The 21,383-nt window shown below is 33.6% G+C and overlaps 1 protein-coding gene and 1 long non-coding RNA gene across 2 annotated transcripts; both read left to right on the top strand.

The window, feature by feature from the left end:
* Positions 1 to 8,041: 8,041 nt before the first annotated feature.
* On the top strand, positions 8,042 to 8,905 carry LOC143557050 (uncharacterized). The gene is made up of 2 exons (XR_013139498.1): positions 8,042 to 8,436; positions 8,740 to 8,905. It is a non-coding gene; the product is annotated as an uncharacterized LOC143557050 (long non-coding RNA).
* A 7,969-nt stretch (positions 8,906 to 16,874) lies between these two features.
* LOC143557048 (E3 ubiquitin-protein ligase AIRP2-like) lies at positions 16,875 to 21,080 on the top strand. Its single transcript, XM_077046217.1, has 5 exons — positions 16,875 to 17,018; positions 17,677 to 17,827; positions 17,922 to 17,988; positions 18,848 to 19,082; positions 20,504 to 21,080. The coding sequence occupies exons 1-5, from the start codon at positions 16,954 to 16,956 to the stop codon at positions 20,715 to 20,717; spliced, it is 732 nt and encodes a 243-aa protein (XP_076902332.1). The 5' UTR covers positions 16,875 to 16,953; the 3' UTR covers positions 20,718 to 21,080.
* The last annotated feature ends 303 nt before the right edge of the window (positions 21,081 to 21,383 follow it).

Here is a 21,383-nt window from a genome sequence, read left to right as displayed (position 1 = left end):
CGTAACAATAACTTGAAACAATGAAAGTCATTAAACAAAACGATACAACTTTGTAACAATAACTTGAAACAATGAAAGTCATTAAACAAAATGATATAACTTTTGTAAGAGCATCTGTAATGGAGCGTTTCCCCTTCCCACATAAACTCAACAACGCCCAAACACTGCTACGGGAGGGGAGCATTTTCGGAAAAGTAATTAGGGCGTCAAGAAGAAAGTGACTTTTGACACAGATTTGGTGACTATTACCCCTTTTCAACAAATCAACTTCATCCACTTTTATTAATTATTTAATATATTATATAATTAAAAATTTTAATTATATGGTATGGTGAAAACATCAAGCATAATTTTTTTTATTGATATTTTTCATTTACATGGCAGTAATGTAGCGGGTCATTTTTCATTTTCTTGCAACCTCTCCACATGCCCTAGTAAGACTTTGATATAAAAAACTAATATTATTTGTTTTATGTAATGAAGGGCATGCCATAAATCAACAAAGATTATAACATTTGACGTTGTTGAAAGATGAATATCTTACAAAGTTACGGTACATACAACAAAGTTCCATACTAGTAACTACCAAACATTGACCATTTACAAGTGCAATCCATACATGATGTAGGTGGACCTTTCGTCAAGAAAAAAAAATACACAAAACCGATAAATAAAGCAAAATGCACATTTACCTCAAATAAAAAGTATCCACGATAAATGAAAAAAACGGGTAGTCCTGAGCATGAAGTGCATGTACAAATGTGATGGTCGAATAATGCTTTGTTTAATTACAGTTCGGTTACTTTTGTGACAACTTGTTTAGTTTCAATTTTCAAACTAATATACATTTATGTCCGACCGTTTGTGCTTGTTCATCTATGTTTGTTTGTTTGTGTCCGTCCGTCTATGTTCGTTTATAAAGTTAATGAACAAACACAAACATCCAGAGAGAAACGGCTCCCTAATTAACGAATTTGAATGAGTTTGGGTATGTAACACCCAACCGACTTTTGGTTGCTTCACCGAACAAGTCGGGTGACTCAAAGGATTTTTTTTAATTACATGTGTTACAGTTACTAGTTTTAGAACCCGTGTTATACACATAATGTTTTAAATTTTGCGAGTTAACAAGTCGTAGCGTGCGTGTCTGATTTGCCTTTTTACGCCTAATTTTTTTCTTGTTTAACGAATCAATCGCAATTTACGGCTCCTAGATCAACTTAGTTAAACCTACTATATTGGGGGAACCCGTGGGTAATGGCTAAACCTAGAATGTTTGAGTTTATATATCGGGCTGAAAGTAAGTTGGTTCAAATTAATTTTAATACATAAAAGCTCCTAAACCATTAATCTGAACGTCTAGGTTATTATCGTAACAAGATATTGCTCTCTGAATCCTGGTTACAAAAAATCAACTTATATCAAAGTTTGAAGGAAAAAACGAGAAGGAATTGTTTGCAGTTTGACCCATAACAAAAGTTGTTCAAATTAATTTTAGCACACTCGTTATTTTAACCTGATATATCTGCTTTCAAATATGTGGTAATTGTTGTTTTCTTCATTTGATGTTGGCCTTTTCATATGCAGCTGAATATTAAAAAAAAAAAAAAAGAAGATGAAGAGAAACCAACAAATGAAAACGAGAAGCTTGAATCAAGTTCACCCGATAAGAGCGAGAACGGACCCGTGAAAAATAATGGGAGTTGGAAAGATACGAAAGAGAGCGTGGGCAAGAACGGGCCAAACAAGAATACAAAACCCGTATTGGGACTTTTTTGGGCCAACTTAGAGAAAAGGAGAATGGGCCGGGCCTGGAAACAGGAGAGAGGTTGTATTTGTGGGTCAACTTAAAAATAACAAGATGTATATATTTTTTAGGACTGGTTATGGAAGGAACACTATACTAGACTTGACTTGATAGATTATTATTAACCCATTAGTTCATATCAATAAACAAAGTAAATCTATATAAAAAATTTAACAATATCAATTAGTTCTGATTTGTGGTGTAATTAAATCCAACAACAAACTTTGTGTTTGTGGCAAGACCGAAATCGGAAACAAAGCACATCTCAATTTCCTAACAACACAATAATAGTTGGGGGTTATGACGTCATTCACCGTTCTCAGGTTCCTAATTATTATTATTATTATTAATTATTAATTATTATTCTATGACGTCATTCACCGGAGTCATAGCTTGTGCGTTACTATAGCATAGAATTCATCTAGAAAAGAACCTACGATGACTAAATTACAACTCCGATCATCCATCGCTATTAATTAATTAATTAATTAATTAATTCTACCATATTATACTAGATTTGTGGTGCAATTGACACCAACATCAATATCTCAACTCAATTCAATTTCATTCATTATAAACTAAAACATAAATCATTAACTTACCAAATCATACATCCTCCTCTTCATGTCTCAAATTATTAAGTTCCTCCGTCAGATTTTGAATAGTCTCCCTTAGCACTTGCAACTCAAGCTTAGCTTTATCCTCAACCTCCTTCTTCTTATCGAAATTCCGGTAAAACCATCCGCTCGTTTCTTCCTCCGCGCGATTCGCACGGTACATCCCGACCTTCTTCAAGCCGTTACCGATGCTATATAGCGAGTATGTAACTCCTTTCCTCACCGACCTTCTTCAAGCCGTTACCATGTCTCAATTTATCCAGTTCATGCGTCAGATTTTGAATCGTCTCCCGAAGCATTTGCACCTCAAGTGTCGTGGTAACATTCACAACAGCTTCAAGTTCACCCCGACCATCTTCAAGCCATTCCCGACGCTATACAGCGAGTACGTAATTCCCTTCCTCACCGTATCTCCTAAATCCACGATCATCTTTCCCGTGTCACTAGCCACGTGCACGACAACAATCGATATAGAGATTTTAGCAACCTGTTTAGTTTCGCTCTTCACCTCTCCAGCTACGTACTTGTGTGGTATATGCTATACGGCGTGTAAGTCGCATAATACGCCGACGTATGCGTGTTGTCTATATATAGTTTCTTGTTCTTTGTATTTCGTAACTTTTGATTCTGAGATAATAAAATTTTCCTTCCCTTCTTTATTTCTTATTTTCATCTGTGTCATCGTTTTCAATGATTACAACTTATAAGCCTTTTTCATCTGAGTATCTTCATCTTTACCTTTCTTCTCAACTGGATTAGCCATTTTAGATCTACAACTAGTTTTGGGAACCTGTGCGTTGTGCCGGGCAATATAGATGTAATGAGACCAAACATAAAGTAAAATTTACATATATGCAGTTGTCTAGTATTAGTAAAAGTCCCCGGGTTGCGGCCCTTCATAAGTATGACAATTTAAGGCCCATCATGGATTTCTACTCCAATGTATAACTATCATTGTTGATCAAGTGAATGATGGAATTTTGCGCACATATTAGCATTGCATAATGCAGACACATGTTGGGATATAACCTATAATGATAATCAATAAAAATATATTAGTTTTATAACTAAAGATCTAGTTAAGTGACATTAAGGTTAGGTTGTTGTATATACTTGAAAGTTACCAACTTGCCATCACCAATGCAACTTATCACCCTCTTATCAGTAGCATCAATAGACTTGCCCACATCCGTCTGACACTTTTAAATTCTAACAATTAAAACTCTAATATTAGTGTGGCGTAATTGCAGCCTTCTTGCCAAGCGAGCCACAAAGTTCCTATCGTCGGACCATGTAATTAATGCACTAATTGACTACTGACGAATATCTTACAAATAGATAACAAATGCGAGTTTACTCACAATTGGTTTCCCGATGACGGTCGAAGACAAAATGCTTGTGAAACATCGAGTATTCATCCAGCATCTACCCATTATTTGCCACAATAATTCATAGTTAGCAAGCAAATCAATAAGGAATAACAATAAGATAAAAAAATAATAATATGCCCTTTCGTTTTAGAAAATAGTGGGGTGAGTAGTGTTTAAAAATCGCACCAGCTTATGTCATGAATTTTGAAACAAAAATTAAGAAAGCATAGTTAAGTATACTACAATTTGTAGCAAATGTATGGAGTATCGTAATAATGAATCCTAAAAGAGGTATAATTGGCTTGTGCTTCACATACTAAGAAAAATATAGAGATAAAAGAGAGATGATAGAAGGGATGAGAATGCTTTAAGGTGTGGTATTTGAGTGGGCTAAGGTAATAAAAATAAAAACACTAAAAATAGTAGTATTAAGCTATTGATAACGACAACAGAGAAGTAGAGATGACTATTTGGTAGCAAGTACCGGTGCTCGTGCCAACCGAATTGCTACCATGCCTATAGAATTAATACGGTATTCGGTACTTACTCTTTCAAAAATCGGTATCATATTTTCGGGACCATATTAGTACCGGTACTGATACCATATAGAGATGACCATTTTGTAAAAAGCAACATTAAATATATTATTTAATGGTATAAGGTGCCTAGTATTTTCATCTTTAGCATTCAGGATGTGATGAAGCTACACAAGTTTACCTCGTTTTATAAGGATAAGGCTAAAATAATCAAGCTATTTGCCTGATTGTTTTATGGTGCCTGTAGAAGAAGATGAACGGGTTGGTTCATAATGGAAACCCGATTCAAGCCTCGAGTTTGATTGACGAAATAAAGGTGTTGGGTTTTATTTGGATTAATAATAGATCTCAAAGACTTACTTTGTCATGGGAGGATCGACGTCGGTTTCAGGTTGGATTTTGTTGTTTTTTTGTTCTCGTGTATTATTTGTAGTCGGTGGTTTTGTTTGTTCATGGTGTTGTAGCCTTTGGCGGATGTTCGTTTGTCAGGCTTCCTTTTTTTTAGAATAACGACTTTATTGTATTTAGGCTATTGCACTCTCCAAATTTAGATAGTCATGTTGTCCCACTCTGGCCAAACTATGTTGTCTTCTAAGTAGCACGAGAATGGGTACGGGAACAAAATACAAGGACGTTACAGGTATTGGAAATGGCAAAAATCAAAAATCTAAGATGCGGGTATGCCAAGGATACGCCAAAAAATATAAAAAATTACAAATATATTAAACAAAGTCCAAAAGATGAAAAGATTTTAGTGATTTTGCTTTGCAAAACCGAACTATGTTAAAAGTGAAAAAATAAACTATTATTAATATAATATATGGTCTGAATTTGAGCTTATTAAAATAAATAAACTAGTCCATTTGAAAGGCCCATCCACAGTCTTAATAAAACTCAATTTATTGTCATTAGGTTAACAAGAAAGAGCACAGAATCAGTCATCACGTCATTTTGTCTTATTAACTTGTTCACACTTTTTCCAACAACTACCAGACCGTCGTCCATCGCCGTTGGAACACAATATGCCAGAAAATTTTCATACACAAAACCCTAATTATATTGTGAAACGTAATCGAAACTGCGATGAATCCTTATCCAAAGGCCCGGAGACGTTTGCGGCCTGTCCCCATTTATCTGAGTCATCCGGGAAATGTTTCTGACGCGTTTACCCAACTCCATGATCATCTCCTGCTATATGACCATTAAGTTCACTTAGTGGTTGTAAAAATAATAATTTGTTTTCTATAGTTGTATTTTATAGTTTGACAGATTATTGTATAAAGTCTCCTTATGATAACAAGCGCAAGAAAAATTTTTGTCCCTTAATACGCAAGGACATAATTGTAAATATGCAACCTATACACATAAAAAGTTGCATAATCACACACCATATGTAAAAGTTAAGCAACATTTATTAATAATTAATCACACACAAAAAAAAATTCACGTTTACATAAATAATCACACAAATTATGTAGCAACCTATATTTATAAGTACGAACCTTTTATAATAATTACGCAACCTATTTTCGTAATTACGCATCAGTGTAATCATGATGTTTTACGGATAACAAATACAGGTATAAGTTTTTTTTAAATAAGGTGTAGCAAATATGTACTCAAATTAAAAAATAATAAATTGCTCAAATTTATGGTGTAGGTTTTTTATTTGAAAAATAATATCGTATTAAAAAAGTTGGGTCAAGTTATTTTACAAAGGGGGATAAAAATGATAATGATGAAAATGATTTCTAGCTATAAAAAAATCACTAAAAAATAATGAAATATTAATTAAAAAAATCATAACTCTAGTTAATAAAAAAAATGTAAAACCGTAAAAATGTATCCACTCTCTTCATCGTTCACAAAACAAATCTCGAAAAAGACACAAAGTTGAGGAATAAACATCATTGTTTCTTTTTATTTATTATTGTGTTTTGTGTTTTTTTCCGTTGTTAATTGTGTCTTTTTCCTTAACATTGTGTCTTTTTTTCTTGATATTGTGTTATATTACTTAACATTGTGTTATATTTTGTTCGTAATTGTGTTAAATTTTGCAACATATTGTATCTTTTTTTATTTATCATTTTGTTATTTGTTCATTTTCGGCATTGTGTCTTTTTTTTTACATTGTGTCTTTTAGTCGTTTTTTTAACGATAATGACGGGGGAAACATTTTGGTTTTTTTATTTTTTATATGTATTTTGAGTTATGATTTATTATTATTTTTTTTATTTTTTGTTGAGGGTTTTTTACGCGGTCATAAATTCTTCTCACACTTTTTATTTTTGTCTCTATTTGTATTTTAACTTTACCCTAAAAAAATTGTCTAACATTTTAAAAATGAAGGAATTGTGCTTAATTTAGGTTTTTGTATAAGAAAAAATATTTTACACAAAATTTTAGAGTTGAAATAATTACAAATAGTGTTAAAACACATTATGAATCCTAAAAAACATACAATAATCTTTTTGTTTAAAGTTCAAACATTATATAATATATTGTTCCTCTTAAGTGAAACTGTAATTTTGGATGATGTTGACCCTATAAAGTCTTCACCTGAGCCGTTCAAAGTACTAGAATTCCTTCTAGAAGCGGTGGTTAGAGGAGGTTCATCACTCTCTCTCATATCCCAGGGCAGTTTGCTACTAGCAGTTGTTTCCATTCACACGTCCTCCTCCTTCTTCGCTGACAACCGGTGAACAGTTCCTACACGTGCAGTTGGATGATCTTGACCCTATATAGGTAATTATGTTCTTTAGGTAATCCGGATCACAACAATTGAGAAATTACACGTGCAGTTGAAAATCATTAACCCAACTCATTGTAGTAGAATATTTTCCTATACTAGCCAGTTGCCCGCGCGATGCAGCGGTGTACGCACAAACGTAATTGGTGTTAGTATCTTTGTAGCCTCGCAACGATACGTACGTAACCCGACAGTGGTATGCATTTAACGTGGCATCGGAGGTGTAGCCGGTGCCGGTAAGCGCGTCACATAACGTCTATACGTGAGCAACTTGGTATGTCATCCACGTAACTGATGTTTAAACGCGCGCAACTGGTGGCGACAAGCAAGAATCAAGATGAAATGTATAGTAATTTCAAATAAACTATTTTTTAACCCAATCCGTTTTAACGGACCAGTTCCGAACCAAATTCCGTTTTAACATGAACCCTTTCGATCTAAACTCATCCCAACATGAACTAAATTAACCCCTTTTGTATTAACATGTTCCAGTCTATCCCATTCCAACACCATTAGCCGAAACTGTCCGACCAGTTGCTGGTAATAAATGGTAATCGCGTAACATGTTAGTTTTTTAAAAATTAATAAACTATAGCAATACTATACTCAAATTAAAGAGAATAAAATGCTCGTTTTTATGATACATTTTTTTAGAAAAAATATTAAAGAGTTAAAAAGTTACAGTCGTTAAAGAATCGTGGGGGTAGTTTGTTTAAAATTAGGGGAAAATGTGTAACTATTTAATAAATTAACAAAACTTGATTTAAGTTGAAGGACCATTATTGTAACTTATTTTTGAATGAGCAAAGACTAATTTGCCCCTATATTTTTAAAATTTTATGCATTATTAATTGTATAACATGCAATAGGAGTGGTACCTCTTAAAATTTAAGAGGTCCCTAACTCCTATATTATATATAGCATAGATATTAATTCTATTATTCTTTCACTTTTCATAATCTGAATCCCATTGAAAGTTTTTTCTATTGGTATTATGTTATCTTATTGATCAGGTACACAATGTTTGTGCTTTAATTTATTTCCTGCCTTCTAGGTTTCTTCATATTTATGTTTTAAAGTTTGTTGTTGCAGTAAGATCGATGGGCCACATTTATTACTTTATTTGTGGTGTTTGATTTATCTCAGGCTAGATTCATACATTCACATTTAACATTATTTGGTTCAAATAGGAAAAGAGCACACCGAAGCAAATCAAGACGAAACAAGATTTGCAGCCTTGCAGGAGTGGTTTGAGAAATAGGAAGTTCAAGAAGCCGATAAAACTGATGACACAAATACGTGTTTTACGGAATTTGATCAAAATGTGTTCTTACCAAGTACACGCCACATGTTAAAGGTAACAACAACATCTTGCTTAAATATTTTTGTATTCTAATACGTTTTATGGCTTAACCGAACCATAGGTGAATTGTTCGGTTCAGTTATGACTATTGGTGTTTAGTAAGTTTATTGTTATTTAATTTTGTTGCACTTTTTACCTGATTTTTGTGAATTGTGTACATGAGATTGTAAGTCAGTTTATTTTCTTTCACCGTATTCTTTCTATTCTAAAAAATGTGAAGTGGATAGTAGCAAATATAGCGTCTGTTATAAGACGGTTTATGTTATCTTATATGAGATTGTTTTTGGTCAACTGCAGGAATACTAGAGTGGTGAGGCCAATGAAAGATCTGTTAATGTCATAAGGAGATATGTCACCCTTGATAGAGATAGCTGCTAAAAACTTTTCTTGTATATTTACTTTATGGTGCTAGGTAGATTCTTTGTTTTCCTGAAAGAAATATATTCACCAATTTTTCTTTTTTCTCAATTTCTTGCAGGATATATGCAGAAGGGTGTGTTTTTGAAAGGAAAACTAACTGTTCATTTGAGACGAATACAACAATTGCATCTATATTAAAATACCTTTATGGTGCTCCACCTAGTAACTTTATTGTAGAGCTTGTAGAAGTCATTGGATGTTTGAAAAGTATATAAAGATAATGGCATCATTTTGGTGTAGGGTTGTTGCTGAAGTAAAGTGAATTGCTGTAATATTTTGGTATTATAGAAGTGATAATAAATCATAGAAAAAACACATTTAGATCTGACATGTTCACATGTTATAATATTAGACACTTATTTCATCCTTGTATGTCACTTTGTAAATCATTTATGATAACAAGTTTAATTTTTATTTATAAACAACGGTTCTCAAAACTGGTTTTGGTCAAAAGCAAGGATCTTTTAGTACGAGTGAAATTTATTGAGTCGGGTTCAACTGACCCTCAAATTACCTCATTTGTTTAGTTCTTTAAGATTTTAAAAAATAATAAAATGTGTTGATTATGATTGGAAAGACAATATCTTTACCACTGTAATTTAATTCTGTAACATGCAAAAATTCAAAACAAGAATCACCCTCTTCCTCTTGTAGTTCTTTGTCATCACCTGAATTAGTATCCATTGTCTCCGATAGTTATCTTGTAGGACAAGCAAGCACTTATCATATCTGAAATTATCTTAATGTATTTTTTCACAATGTACTTCACCTTTTTAAAAATATTTGTTGATTTTTCTAAAACTTCGTCTTAAATATGTGGTACTTCACTTTTCTAAGATATATTTTAATATTATTATATTTCCACGTATTTTGAATCTTTTTCTAGCAAATAATGTTTTCTAGAATGCAAGGAAAAAATAATTATGTTATTAAAGCATTAAAACATCCGTCCACCGGACGGGTATAAAACTAGTTACTCTTTATTTCTTTCTCCTAAATGAATGAAGAAAGAACAATTGAGAAATCTATAATGTAAGTTATACTATTGTAAGAGTTAGTATGTTGCGTAACTTACCTACTCAATCATTTTCCTTAATAAGTTTTTATTTTTAAATGATTGGCAAAAATAAGTTATATGTTTGACCCTTATGACAAATAAGTTGTAGTGTCGAGTCAAATTTAGTCGAGCGAGCCAGGTCAAGTTTAATTTGGAAACTTGTGACTTGGAATGAAGTTGGAGTCGAGTTTGATTGGCATTGGCTAGATTTGATTTAAGTGTTGTTTCCTTATCCCGCCGCATCATGCGGGTACCATACTAGTATATAAAGATATAACACACCTCGTTTACATATATACAAAATTATAAACAGTTTTTTTTCCAGTAAATGTACAACGTTATTTTCATTTTCACAATATGTACAACGAAAATTATCTTGCTCATCACGTGTGCTACAAATTATATGGTTAATTGTAAATTTCTACATGTGTTACAAATTATATGGTTAGTTGTAAATTTCTAGATATATAACAAAATTGTTTTAGTGAGTATTTGATAGGCTCTTAATGATTTTATTAAGAGAATGTCTCTGAATTAATCAGAAGTAGAATTTTTTTTGTTACACTTTTAGTTGGCTTATCAAGCCTCTTAATGGTTATATTTCAGAAATAAAATGAATGATTCAGATGTTACATTTTAATTATTTCAGACATTTTATTGACTTAACACTAGATTGCCAAACAATATTTTATTTGTTGGCCTAGACGGATCAAACAATCATATCAAACAAACAAACATGCGATATTGGGGTGACAACCCGCGACTCTTTTCATATATCAAAATAACATACCAAACGAACTTCACGAACTTATCAAACGTACATGAAGATGAGACTCATTGACTATCTCTTAACTCTCTCTCAACTCTCACACTCATAAAACTAATAATCTAAACTATATTTATAGACCTACTTAACTTGCTTTCCAAGACATACCTTTCATAAACCTACTACAATTCGAATAACTAAATTATAACTTAACAAAATAAACCCTTAACTTTATTAATATTCAAGATTAATCCTTCATTTACCCCCTTAATCTTGAATTTGTATTTCTTCTTGCATTTGTTTCTCCTTTTCAACTGACTATAGCATACTTGCTTCACCGATTCTTCAAACATAGCATTCGTTCCTTCCGTACTTAACTTTGAAACCATGTTGCAATTTTCTTTCTCAACTTGCTTCTTCTCATCAACTCGTTCTTGACCAATACTTTCACGAACTCCAAACAAATCATTCGGGATTGTTCCAAACTGAATTTCCTTCACTTTCATAATCGGTTTCACATCATAACTTTCTTTCTTTTCAACTTCAAAGTTGTTAGGATTACAACATACCTGAAGCTTGATGTTGTACGTCTTATTCATATTTCTATGAACCTTCATCAACAATCTCTCTTTCTGATCATATAGCCTCAATGTCCCATTGGCTATTTCAATCTTACATCCTTCTTCATCCAACTTTCCCAAGCTAAGAAGATTAGTCTTCAACTTAGGGATATAGAAAACATCAAAAAAACGTTTTCTTTTCACCAGTCTTACTTACCACAGTCACATTACCTTTACCTTTGATTTCGATCTCGGATCTATCACCAAACTTCACTTGACCCGAAACTCCTTCATCCAAGGTGGTAAAGAACTCTTTTTTTCCTGACATATGATGACTTGCACCATTGTCTAAGTACCATGTACCTCCATTCTTTTCATCATTTTCAAACACACCAGGGATAACCCTTTCTTCATTCAAACTTACTTTCTTTATTGAACCAACTGCCATGAACAAAGAATGATAAACATTATCATCTTTCTTTGTCAAATTCACTTTATCACTCCATTTGCTTGGTTCTTTACATTCATTCGAGTAGTGCCCAATCTTATCACAGTTGTAGCACGTTACATACTTCCTTCTATCTTCCCATTCTTCAGGTTCCTTTTCCGGTATTCACCCCGTTCATCATTCTTACCTTCACCATTCCATCTTTGGTTCCCTCTTCCTCGTCCATTGTATCTTCCACGGCCTCTACCATGTCCTTGGTAGTTTTCAACTTTCTTTTAGGTTTGGGTGAACATGAGCTGACTTTGGGATAAACTTCCATTCACATTCTTGAACTTGTTTCTTTCTTCATATGCCTTTAAACGTCCAACCACATCTTCAAACGCCATTGTTTCGATGTCTGCGAGTAGCTCCATCGAAGAAACAATAGGTAAATATTTATCCGGCACAGAGTTCAAGAACTTTCTTACCAAAACCTCTTCTTCAAGTACCGCTCCCAAGCTCTTGTACTTAGATTGTACTCCACCCAACTTCGCTACATAATCATCAATACTTTATGTCTCGCCCATCTTCAATGCATCTAACTCGGTTCTTAGCATTTGAACACGAGTTCTGAGTTCTTTCGGCACCAAGATAACGAACTCTTAATGCTTCCCAAACATCTTTCGGTTTTGACTACTTGGCCATCTGAAGCATCACATCTTCAGGTAGGGTTTGGAAGATAACACCCAATGCCATAAACTTCTTTCTTTCTTCAATTCCCGCACCCTTTTCTTTATCAATCGCATCATGCAAACCATTCGCACCCAAAATAATTTTCACCATAACCGACCATGACGCGTAGTTGGTCAAAGTTAACTTCGGTGCTTGCAAAACAAAACCACCCATCGATTTTTTTACTGTTCTGTTCCTGAACTCCCTTCTTTATCACCAGCCATAGGTTTTGAACTTGATAATATAATTACCAAATAAAAAATATATGAAGGTAGAAAGTAAAGAAGAATAAAATAAAAATTGAATACGTAAATTGTTAAGGTCCAATTAATCTATCCAACAAACTCTTATTTCCTTTTCCTCTTTGTCTTTAGCGGCTGTTGCTTTGACTTCGAACACAAACAAAAACAATATAATATATATATTGCAACAAATCTAAAACACCAAATTTCTTTGTAAGAAAACTCAACAGCTTCTCTCCGAACATCGATTCTTTCAACCCTACGAATGGGAAACTCACAAAACTTTCACGATCAACGAGCCTAAGTTCTGATACGAATTGTTGGCCCGGACGGATCAAACAATTATATCAAACGAACTTATCAAACAAACAAACATGCGATATTGGGGTGACAACCCGCGACTCTTTTCATATATCAAAAGAACATACCAAACGAACTTCACGAACTTATCAAACGTACATGAAGATGAGACTCCTTGACTATCTCTTAACTCTCTCTCAACTCTCACACTCATAAAACTAATAATCTAAACTATATTTATAGACCTACTTAACTTGCTTTCCAAGACATACCATTCATAAACCTACTACAATTCAAATAACTAAATTATAATTTAACAAAATGGACCCTTAACTTTATTAATATTCAAGATTAATCTTTCATTATTTGTTAGACAGAATTACAAATTTTGTCCTTTAAAATAAGACGAATTACGGTTCGTGTCCTTTTCTAAGTTTCCTTGCAGGCGGTGTACTTTAAACTTTTTTTTCCTACAAGTTTTGTCCTTTACGCTAACTGGGTTAGAAAAAATCAGTTAAGTATGACATGTGCCAGACATGTGATGGGCATAATTGTAATTTTAATAGGGGAATGTATTATATATATTTTCTTTTCTTTCTCTCTAAGCCACCACCATCACCATAAATTCCGGCCACCATAAATTCCGGCCACCTCGTTGCAGATTCCATTCAACCCACCACCACCACCTCCTCTCCATCTCACAAACCGCCACCACACTTTCCGTTCACAAACGCAAACGATCCCTATCACCCGAACCCGACCCATCCTTTTCCAAAACCCGTATCCGAAAACCCAATTCACCTAACCCACCCACTGACCAAGATCAGTCGCACCCAATCAAGCGACTTAACAGTTGGTTAACTTCAATGGCTGGTGTAGCTTCAGGCATGATATAATATAATATAACACAACTAAATTGATCTGATCAAATAAATATGTGAAAGGAAAAAAAAAAGAATGAAATACAAGAATTACCATTTACAGAAGCGAAATCCTCCCATCGCACGGCCTTTCTCCAGATCTGGTTCGAGTTCTAACTGTGGCCGTCGGGGTTCGTTGAACAATCGGTTTCGATCTGGGTTTTGTTCAAGCCATTTAGGATTTCGGTCCCGTCGAAACCCGTCTACCCGAGCCTCTGCTACGGCCGTGCTTCCTTTAATATTTTGCAATTCAGTATTATTATCTGAATTATTTGTAGATCTCATGTTACTGTTATTTTTATAACAGAAGTCGTATTAATATTTATGTAAAATTGTAATACTTTAGCTATATTAGAATAATGTTATAATAATCAAGTGCATAGTTATAATTAGATGGTTCACTGTCGTATTCATTCAATACAGGTATATGTATAAAATATAATAGAATATTTTCGGATACGGGTTTTGGAAAAGGATGGGTCGGGTTCGGGTGATAGGGATCGTTTGCGTTTGTGAACGGAAAGTGTGGTGGCGGTTTGTGAGATGGAGAGGAGGTGGTGGTGGTGGGTTGAATGGAATCTGCAACGAGGTGGCCGGAATTTATGGTGGCCGGAATTTATGGTGATGGTGGTGGCTTAGAGAGAAAGAAAAGAAAATATATATAATACATTCCCCTATTAAAATTACAATTATGCCCATCACATGTCTGGCACATGTCATACTTAACTGACTTTTTCTAACCCAGTTAGCGTAAAGGACAAAACTTGTAGGAAAAAAAAGTTTAAAGTACACCGCCTGCAAGGAAACTTAGAAAAGGACACGAACCGTAATTCGTCTTATTTTAAAGGACAAAATTTGTAATTCTGTCTATTTGTTATATAAAACTTTTAAAGATATGGGGAGTGGGGTTGGGTACGTTGTGGGACTATGCCAAGTTTAATTAGGGACAACGTCAACCAAAGTTATATGTAGACATCATATATAGGCAGGGACGACAACAGAAAGAGAGTGCCGGTAACACGGTGGTTACCAGCTTGCAAGCGACAGGTTACAAGGTTAATTAATGATGATTAAGATATGGAAGAAAAGGAAGGAATTAGAGAATGAAATGGATGGGTAATAAATGATTTAAGATGTCATTCCTTTTAGTATGAATTAAAATATAAGTATGGTATTAGTATTTATTTTTATATAAGAAAGTATTTGTTGACATTGTCCCATTTTATTTAATATTGTCACTATCATCCTTATAATTTGATACAAGGATAAAACTAAAAATATGTTGTCCCTAAGAATTCTTTGATTATATTTTGGACACGTACGTAATGCAACAAAGCCATTAAAATTTTAGAATATTAATTATAACAGGAAAACTCCAACTAGAACTTTTTGATATCTTCTCACCATTCTTATCCTCTCCATATCATCACTTAAGTACATCACGTAGTGACGTAAACCTTAATTATTAGAGGATGAATTCGGCCTTTTTAAAGAGATATTTGATAGTTGGTGATATATATGTGTTGGAGATTCCACCCAACATGTTTTGATCAGCTAAGGATCTCGGTATACATGCCAGATACTAAAATGTTTTGGTAACACCATGAGGCGGAACATTGACATGACGATTTTATTGTTTAATGATGTTTTTTTTCTATATAACACAATAGCTGTATAATATTTATTTATAACCTCTTGTACATTTACTTATCCTAATTCGTGTAAATAAAAAAAAAAACTGGATTTCATTGAAGTTTTAGTCTTGGACTTTTGAGTTGGTCTTATTTCAGGACAATAAGAGATGTACTAACATGGAAGGAATATGTATGATGCTAAGATGCCATCGATTTCATAAAAATAATGTTATTGAACTGATTTAATGACATGAGATGATGAGAGTGACGATTAAGACTTGAGATCTTATGTTTTTATGTTTGAAATATTACTCAAGTGAGTTCCTATACTAGTTGGTTTTCCTTGTTAATAGTGTTTTTGGATGAGTGTTTGCAGTGTTAAAATAATGTTTTAAAAAAAAACTTATACAACTCAATAATATATATTATATATAAAGCATGAGTTAGAGACATCTTTATTTTTAATAGATATCAAACTTGTTTATTTAGGTACAACAAAGGATCATAAAATTATTAGATTTTTAGGACAGTTTGGTCTCTACCCACCATCTTGTATGTTTGATTTTAATTCATTTAAAAATAGTTACAAGTTTGTTCCTTAACTTCAATATTATTTTGTTAATTTATAAAACAGTTACATATTTACATATTATTTTAAATCAACTACCTTCAGGACGTTTAAACGATAATAACTTTTTTACACGTAAATATATTTTTAGAAATATTATTCTATAAAAACAAACATTTTATTCTCTTTAATTTGAGTATGATATTGCTATATTTTTTTCATTTTAAAAACTTAACATGTTACGTGATTGCCTGTAAGGACCGGCAAACGGGTCGGGTCGGTGAGTTCGGGTCATGGGTCTAAGAGGGTTAACGTTGGAACGGGTGATACAAAAAAGGTTGATATTGTTCAGGTTGGTTAAGACAGGTTTAGGTCAAAAGGGGCCACGTCAAAACAAATTTTAGGTTAGAAAAGTGTCAGGTTGAAACGGTTTACGTACGGTTGTGAGGTCACTACTCATGTTTGCGTGCATACTCCGTCGCATCACAAAGACACCCAGCTAGTGGAAAAAGGGATACTTTGCTTCTTGTTAAACCACCGTCAATCACCACTTTAATCCAGTTGGTATTATTATATTAATATTAGTATTATTATAATAATGACCACTACATACATCCAATAAAAAGAAAAAGAAATGTTTATAGAAATATAAAGGAGGTTGTTGTCCACGTGTCAGCTTGAGAGTGACACAGTTGTTGTTCTTCTCCACCTTCTTTTTCAGTTCTCTGGAGAACAGAGACGAACAACAGCTTACCACTAATTCTATATACATACATATAGAGAGAGAGAGAGAGAATCAGATGGTGTGTGAATTATTTGCCTAACAAGAAGAAGAAGAAGAAGAAGAAATTAATATTAATATTAATATTAATATTATTGAGATCGATGAGAAAATCGTTCAAGGATTCCCTCAAAATTCTTGAAGCTGATCTTCAACACGCTAATACCCTGTAAGAATAATCCCCCAACACTTTCTTTCAATTCTTCTTCTTGATTTTTTACATGTAAATTGTGTATTTGATTTTGACTTTAGTCGTTGCTTCTATTAGCGATAAAGGTATCTTTTTTTTGGGTATTCAATTTTTTTAATTTAATACCCTTAATTAATTTTCACTCCCAATTTTGAAATTCAAGTTTTTTTTTATTTAGATTAATTTCTTATAACTTATATTGATTAATATTGATCCTATGTTGGCCAATTTAGGGGTACCGGGGGGTTGAAACTTATGCACCCTGCTTCGGTGGGCCCGGGCTTAATACGCATAAAATTATTTTTCCGAATGAAAATACGTAAATTTACACAGCATAAAAGGGGTGGGGGGTTGAAGCTTTGCCCATGAACACAGTGAAAAACCTTAAAAACTTGATAAGTATTATTGAGTAGATTCAAAAACACACAGGGACACATATATAACCCACACATTTATGTATATTGTGAAAGAGTGAGGTTGACACCAAGAACGTGAGCTTTTGAATCCAGTTAGTGTAGAAAAGATATACACTTTGACTTTTGAGGTCTAATCAAGATTGAAGATGATCTTTTTGCAAGACTTTTATGATGATGATGATGATGTGATTGTTATGTATGTTTGATGTATGATGATGCAGGGCATCTGATTTTCCAAGGGAGTATGATGGTGCGTGTGTGCAGATGAGGATGTCGTACAGCCCGGTTGCACAGTTTTTTCTTTTCTTTGTTCAATGGTCGGATTACCATCTCGCGGGTGCGCTTGGACTCTTGAGGATTCTCATTTTTCAGGTCAAAAAGTCAAACTTGTTAGGGTATATTCATTATTTCTAGGATTCGGTAAATAATATCCAGTGATAAGGTTTCCGACTTGCACATATTACAGGTTTATGAAGATGGCACGACCACCATGTCTACACACGAAAGGAAGGCAAGCATAAGAGAATTCTATGGTAAGATCCAAAGGCCCAAACGGTTTGACTATCTCTGTATAAGTCAAACATGAATTCTTGATTCAAATGTTGGCTTATTTCATTGTTCCGAATTCAACTGTGCAAAATATTAGGCCTGTAAACGAACTGAAAGAACACAGACAGGGCCTGTTCGTGTTCGCTCGTTTTACTTTAACCGAACAATGATCAAACACGAGCAGTTAAACAAACAAGGTTTTCTTGTTCTTGTTCGTTCATTAAGAAGATAAACGTAATAGCATGCACCGACAAATATAACTGAAAATTGATGGACTAATATAAACGAACATAACTGAGCAAACACCAATTAGCCAATTATAAATAAGCGTGAATATCAACCTGTTGGGTCTTAGAAGATGATAAAACTAGACTAAATTATACTAGGTGATGTTTTGATTTATTAAAACTAGACTAAATTGTAATGGACTTAACAACTTCAATGCATACACAAATGAACAAACACAAACTAAAGAACATAAACGAGCGAACGTTCATGACTATATATGAACGGATAAGATGTATTGATGTCCATTCGTTTAACTAAATGACTAAAATGTATTGTTTATAAAGAAAACGAGCTTCCTGTTGAACGGCTCACTAAATGTTCGGTTCGTTTACAGGACTACACGATATAATTCTCTTAAGATAATGTTTTCATATGAGCTAAGAATTTGGTGCTATATATCAAATGACTTGTTGAGAATAGTTGATTAATTCACTAATATTATGTTGAAAGGCCTAGTTGGTCCTAAGAGGGGATTATTGGATCACTGGATCCTTTATTATATTATTTTTGTTATTGTTTCAATGGTGTTGATATTTAGGATGATGTAATGAATAGGTATCATATATCCATCTTTAATGCATCTTCAAAGTGGTGTGACTGATTCGGAAGAAAGAAAACAAAAGAAAGTATGCATGGAAAGATATAGAAAACGAGAAGATGGAGATTTTAATCATCGTTCTGCTATTGATATTGAACGTGAAGAAGAATGTGGTATTTGCATGGAGATGAACAGCAAACTCGTTTTACCTAAATGTAACCACGCCATGTGCTCAAGTTGCTATAATGACTGGTATGACCTTCTATCTTCAACCAGTAATTGAAATTTTCTTCTTTATAATATGCTTGAATTTTACATCCTTGTAATGTTTCACCATGATACTTTAACCTTTTTAAAATCTACTAAAGACAAGCTTATAACAACTAGAGCCTTACTCATCTTATTTCTTGTTTTTGATGTTAGCACACGCCCATGAGTATTCCTCACAACCCCTCTGAAATTCATTTTAACCAACATGGATTGCTTGGATTCATTTCCGAATTTGTAATCTTTCTCATAGAGGATGATTGACCGTTAAGTATGCACTTTCTCTGTTCCCGTGTGGGAACATGTCCTTTCCTTTTCTAGATTCCAATCAGAGAAATATTTATCACATCTGCATCCCCATTGGTGTGGTTGTGACTGGAAGGCTGAGTTGGCATATATAACCAAGAACTAAATTAAGTTCTTGGAGAATCCTCCCAACACCAACACCAACACCAAATTCAATTCTTGGTTAAATTTGTCGACCCAACCTTCAAATCACAGCCATACACTGGTGATGTTAATGTGATGAATGTTTCTTTGATTGGCAGCAAGAAAGATGAAGGGCGTGTTATCACATGCGAATGTAGAAGGTATCTACTTCACGTTAATCATCCTCCATATGAAAGATTATTGAGTTTGGAAATGAATCTTAACATCCATATCTGTTAAACAAATCCAGAGGGGTTGTAAGGAGTCCTTGTGAACCTGTGCAACTTCAAAAACAATATATGAAGATGGGCATGGTTCCTTAGCTGTTATAAGCTTGTTATTTGTAGATCTTCAAAAGGTTACAGTTTCTTGGCATGGAATTAAAAATAAAAAAGTTATTGTAGTGCATTTTCTAAATAGAAATATAGTATATGTTATAAGACATTACCAAATATAATAAACCCTAATTGTAACCCCATAAACCCATTACATATTAATGAATCCCACGATCCAATAGGTCCAACCCGGTCACCTACACGTGACAGGCTTATTAAGATGGAAATTACGTCCAACATTTGCTTGGTATTGATTCTAGATGTCATTGTTGGGTGAATGATATGCAAACTTCAATGTATTTTCAGTTTGTGGATTGAGGATGATAAACGCTTGCGAGCTAGTAAATACTGATTGTTTGATGTGAGGTTAAATGTTTATGTTCTATACAGTATACACCAACTAATTTAACATAATAACCAATTTTATGATCTTGACTAGATGCCGTAGAATACTTTAGATTACGAATTTGAGCCTCCTAATAACCTTATTGTTATATTTTTGTTTCACTCTTTGGTTAAGCATGTTGCTTTGATTTAGTTATTTATATATAAAGAATGAACAAAAAGTGTTTTTATTATTGTCCCGAAACATAAACATTTCATCTTTCTTAGTTCTTACACAATACAATTACTTTATGGCAGGCGTACAAGATCCCTATCATGCCCGTTTTGTCGGGTCAGCCTGAAGAGAGTTGACTCGAGTGAGCTGTGGGTGTATGTTGACTATAATGAAACAATTGACATGGCCACAATAACAAGAGAGAATCTGAAAAGATTGTTCATGTACATAGACAAGCTGCCTCTGGTTATTATTCCCGACTCACATTTTGACAGCTACGACTCGCATCTGATGTGACCATATATTAATTAACCCCTGCTGCGTCCGTACTAATTTACATATCTACCCCACCTCCTGAAATGGAGAGAACCCGAGATTCGTTTGGGTTTGTTTAGGCTTTTAGAAATCAAATGTTTGTTGTTTAGATGAACCCGGCCCGAGTTTGTGGCGTGCATGGGATTGATGTTCGGATAGTTTATTTGCAACATAAAGTGGTGGCTGTTGTGGTAATTGTATGTAGTAAATATGTATATGCTGGAATGCTAAAATGTCTGTTTTCTTGGCCCTGGAGATTATGAATTTTAATCCTACTCTTGCCAATAGTAATTGTATGTGTAGGTTTGATTTGGAATTATATAAACAAATACAATAAAAACTATATTTGTTACATTGTCTTGTGGAGTTATGGGCATATATTGTCTTTTTTAAACTTCTAGAATTTGTATTCAAAATCTTATAATCATAAATATTATACACAAACAAAATACAAAAAGAAATAACAAATAAATAAGTTGGTGCATTCTAAAGTTAAAGCAGTTGGTCCCAAGTTTCATTTTTCAGGCAGGCTGTCCAAATAGTCATAATCGACTGGTTTGAATCCCAAACTAATAACTTTTTGTGTTGGCATTTAAACACTAGATAGTCTGTAGAAGCATGTTGCTTATTGTTGCCATTAGCAATTGA

This window comes from Bidens hawaiensis, unplaced genomic scaffold (genome assembly GCF_021521415.1).
Source record: "Bidens hawaiensis isolate Kalapana, Puna unplaced genomic scaffold, B.hawaiensis_p1.1 tig00018784_1, whole genome shotgun sequence".
NCBI lineage: Eukaryota > Viridiplantae > Streptophyta > Magnoliopsida > Asterales > Asteraceae > Bidens > Bidens hawaiensis.
This window is presented reverse-complemented; position numbering and strand designations above follow the sequence as displayed.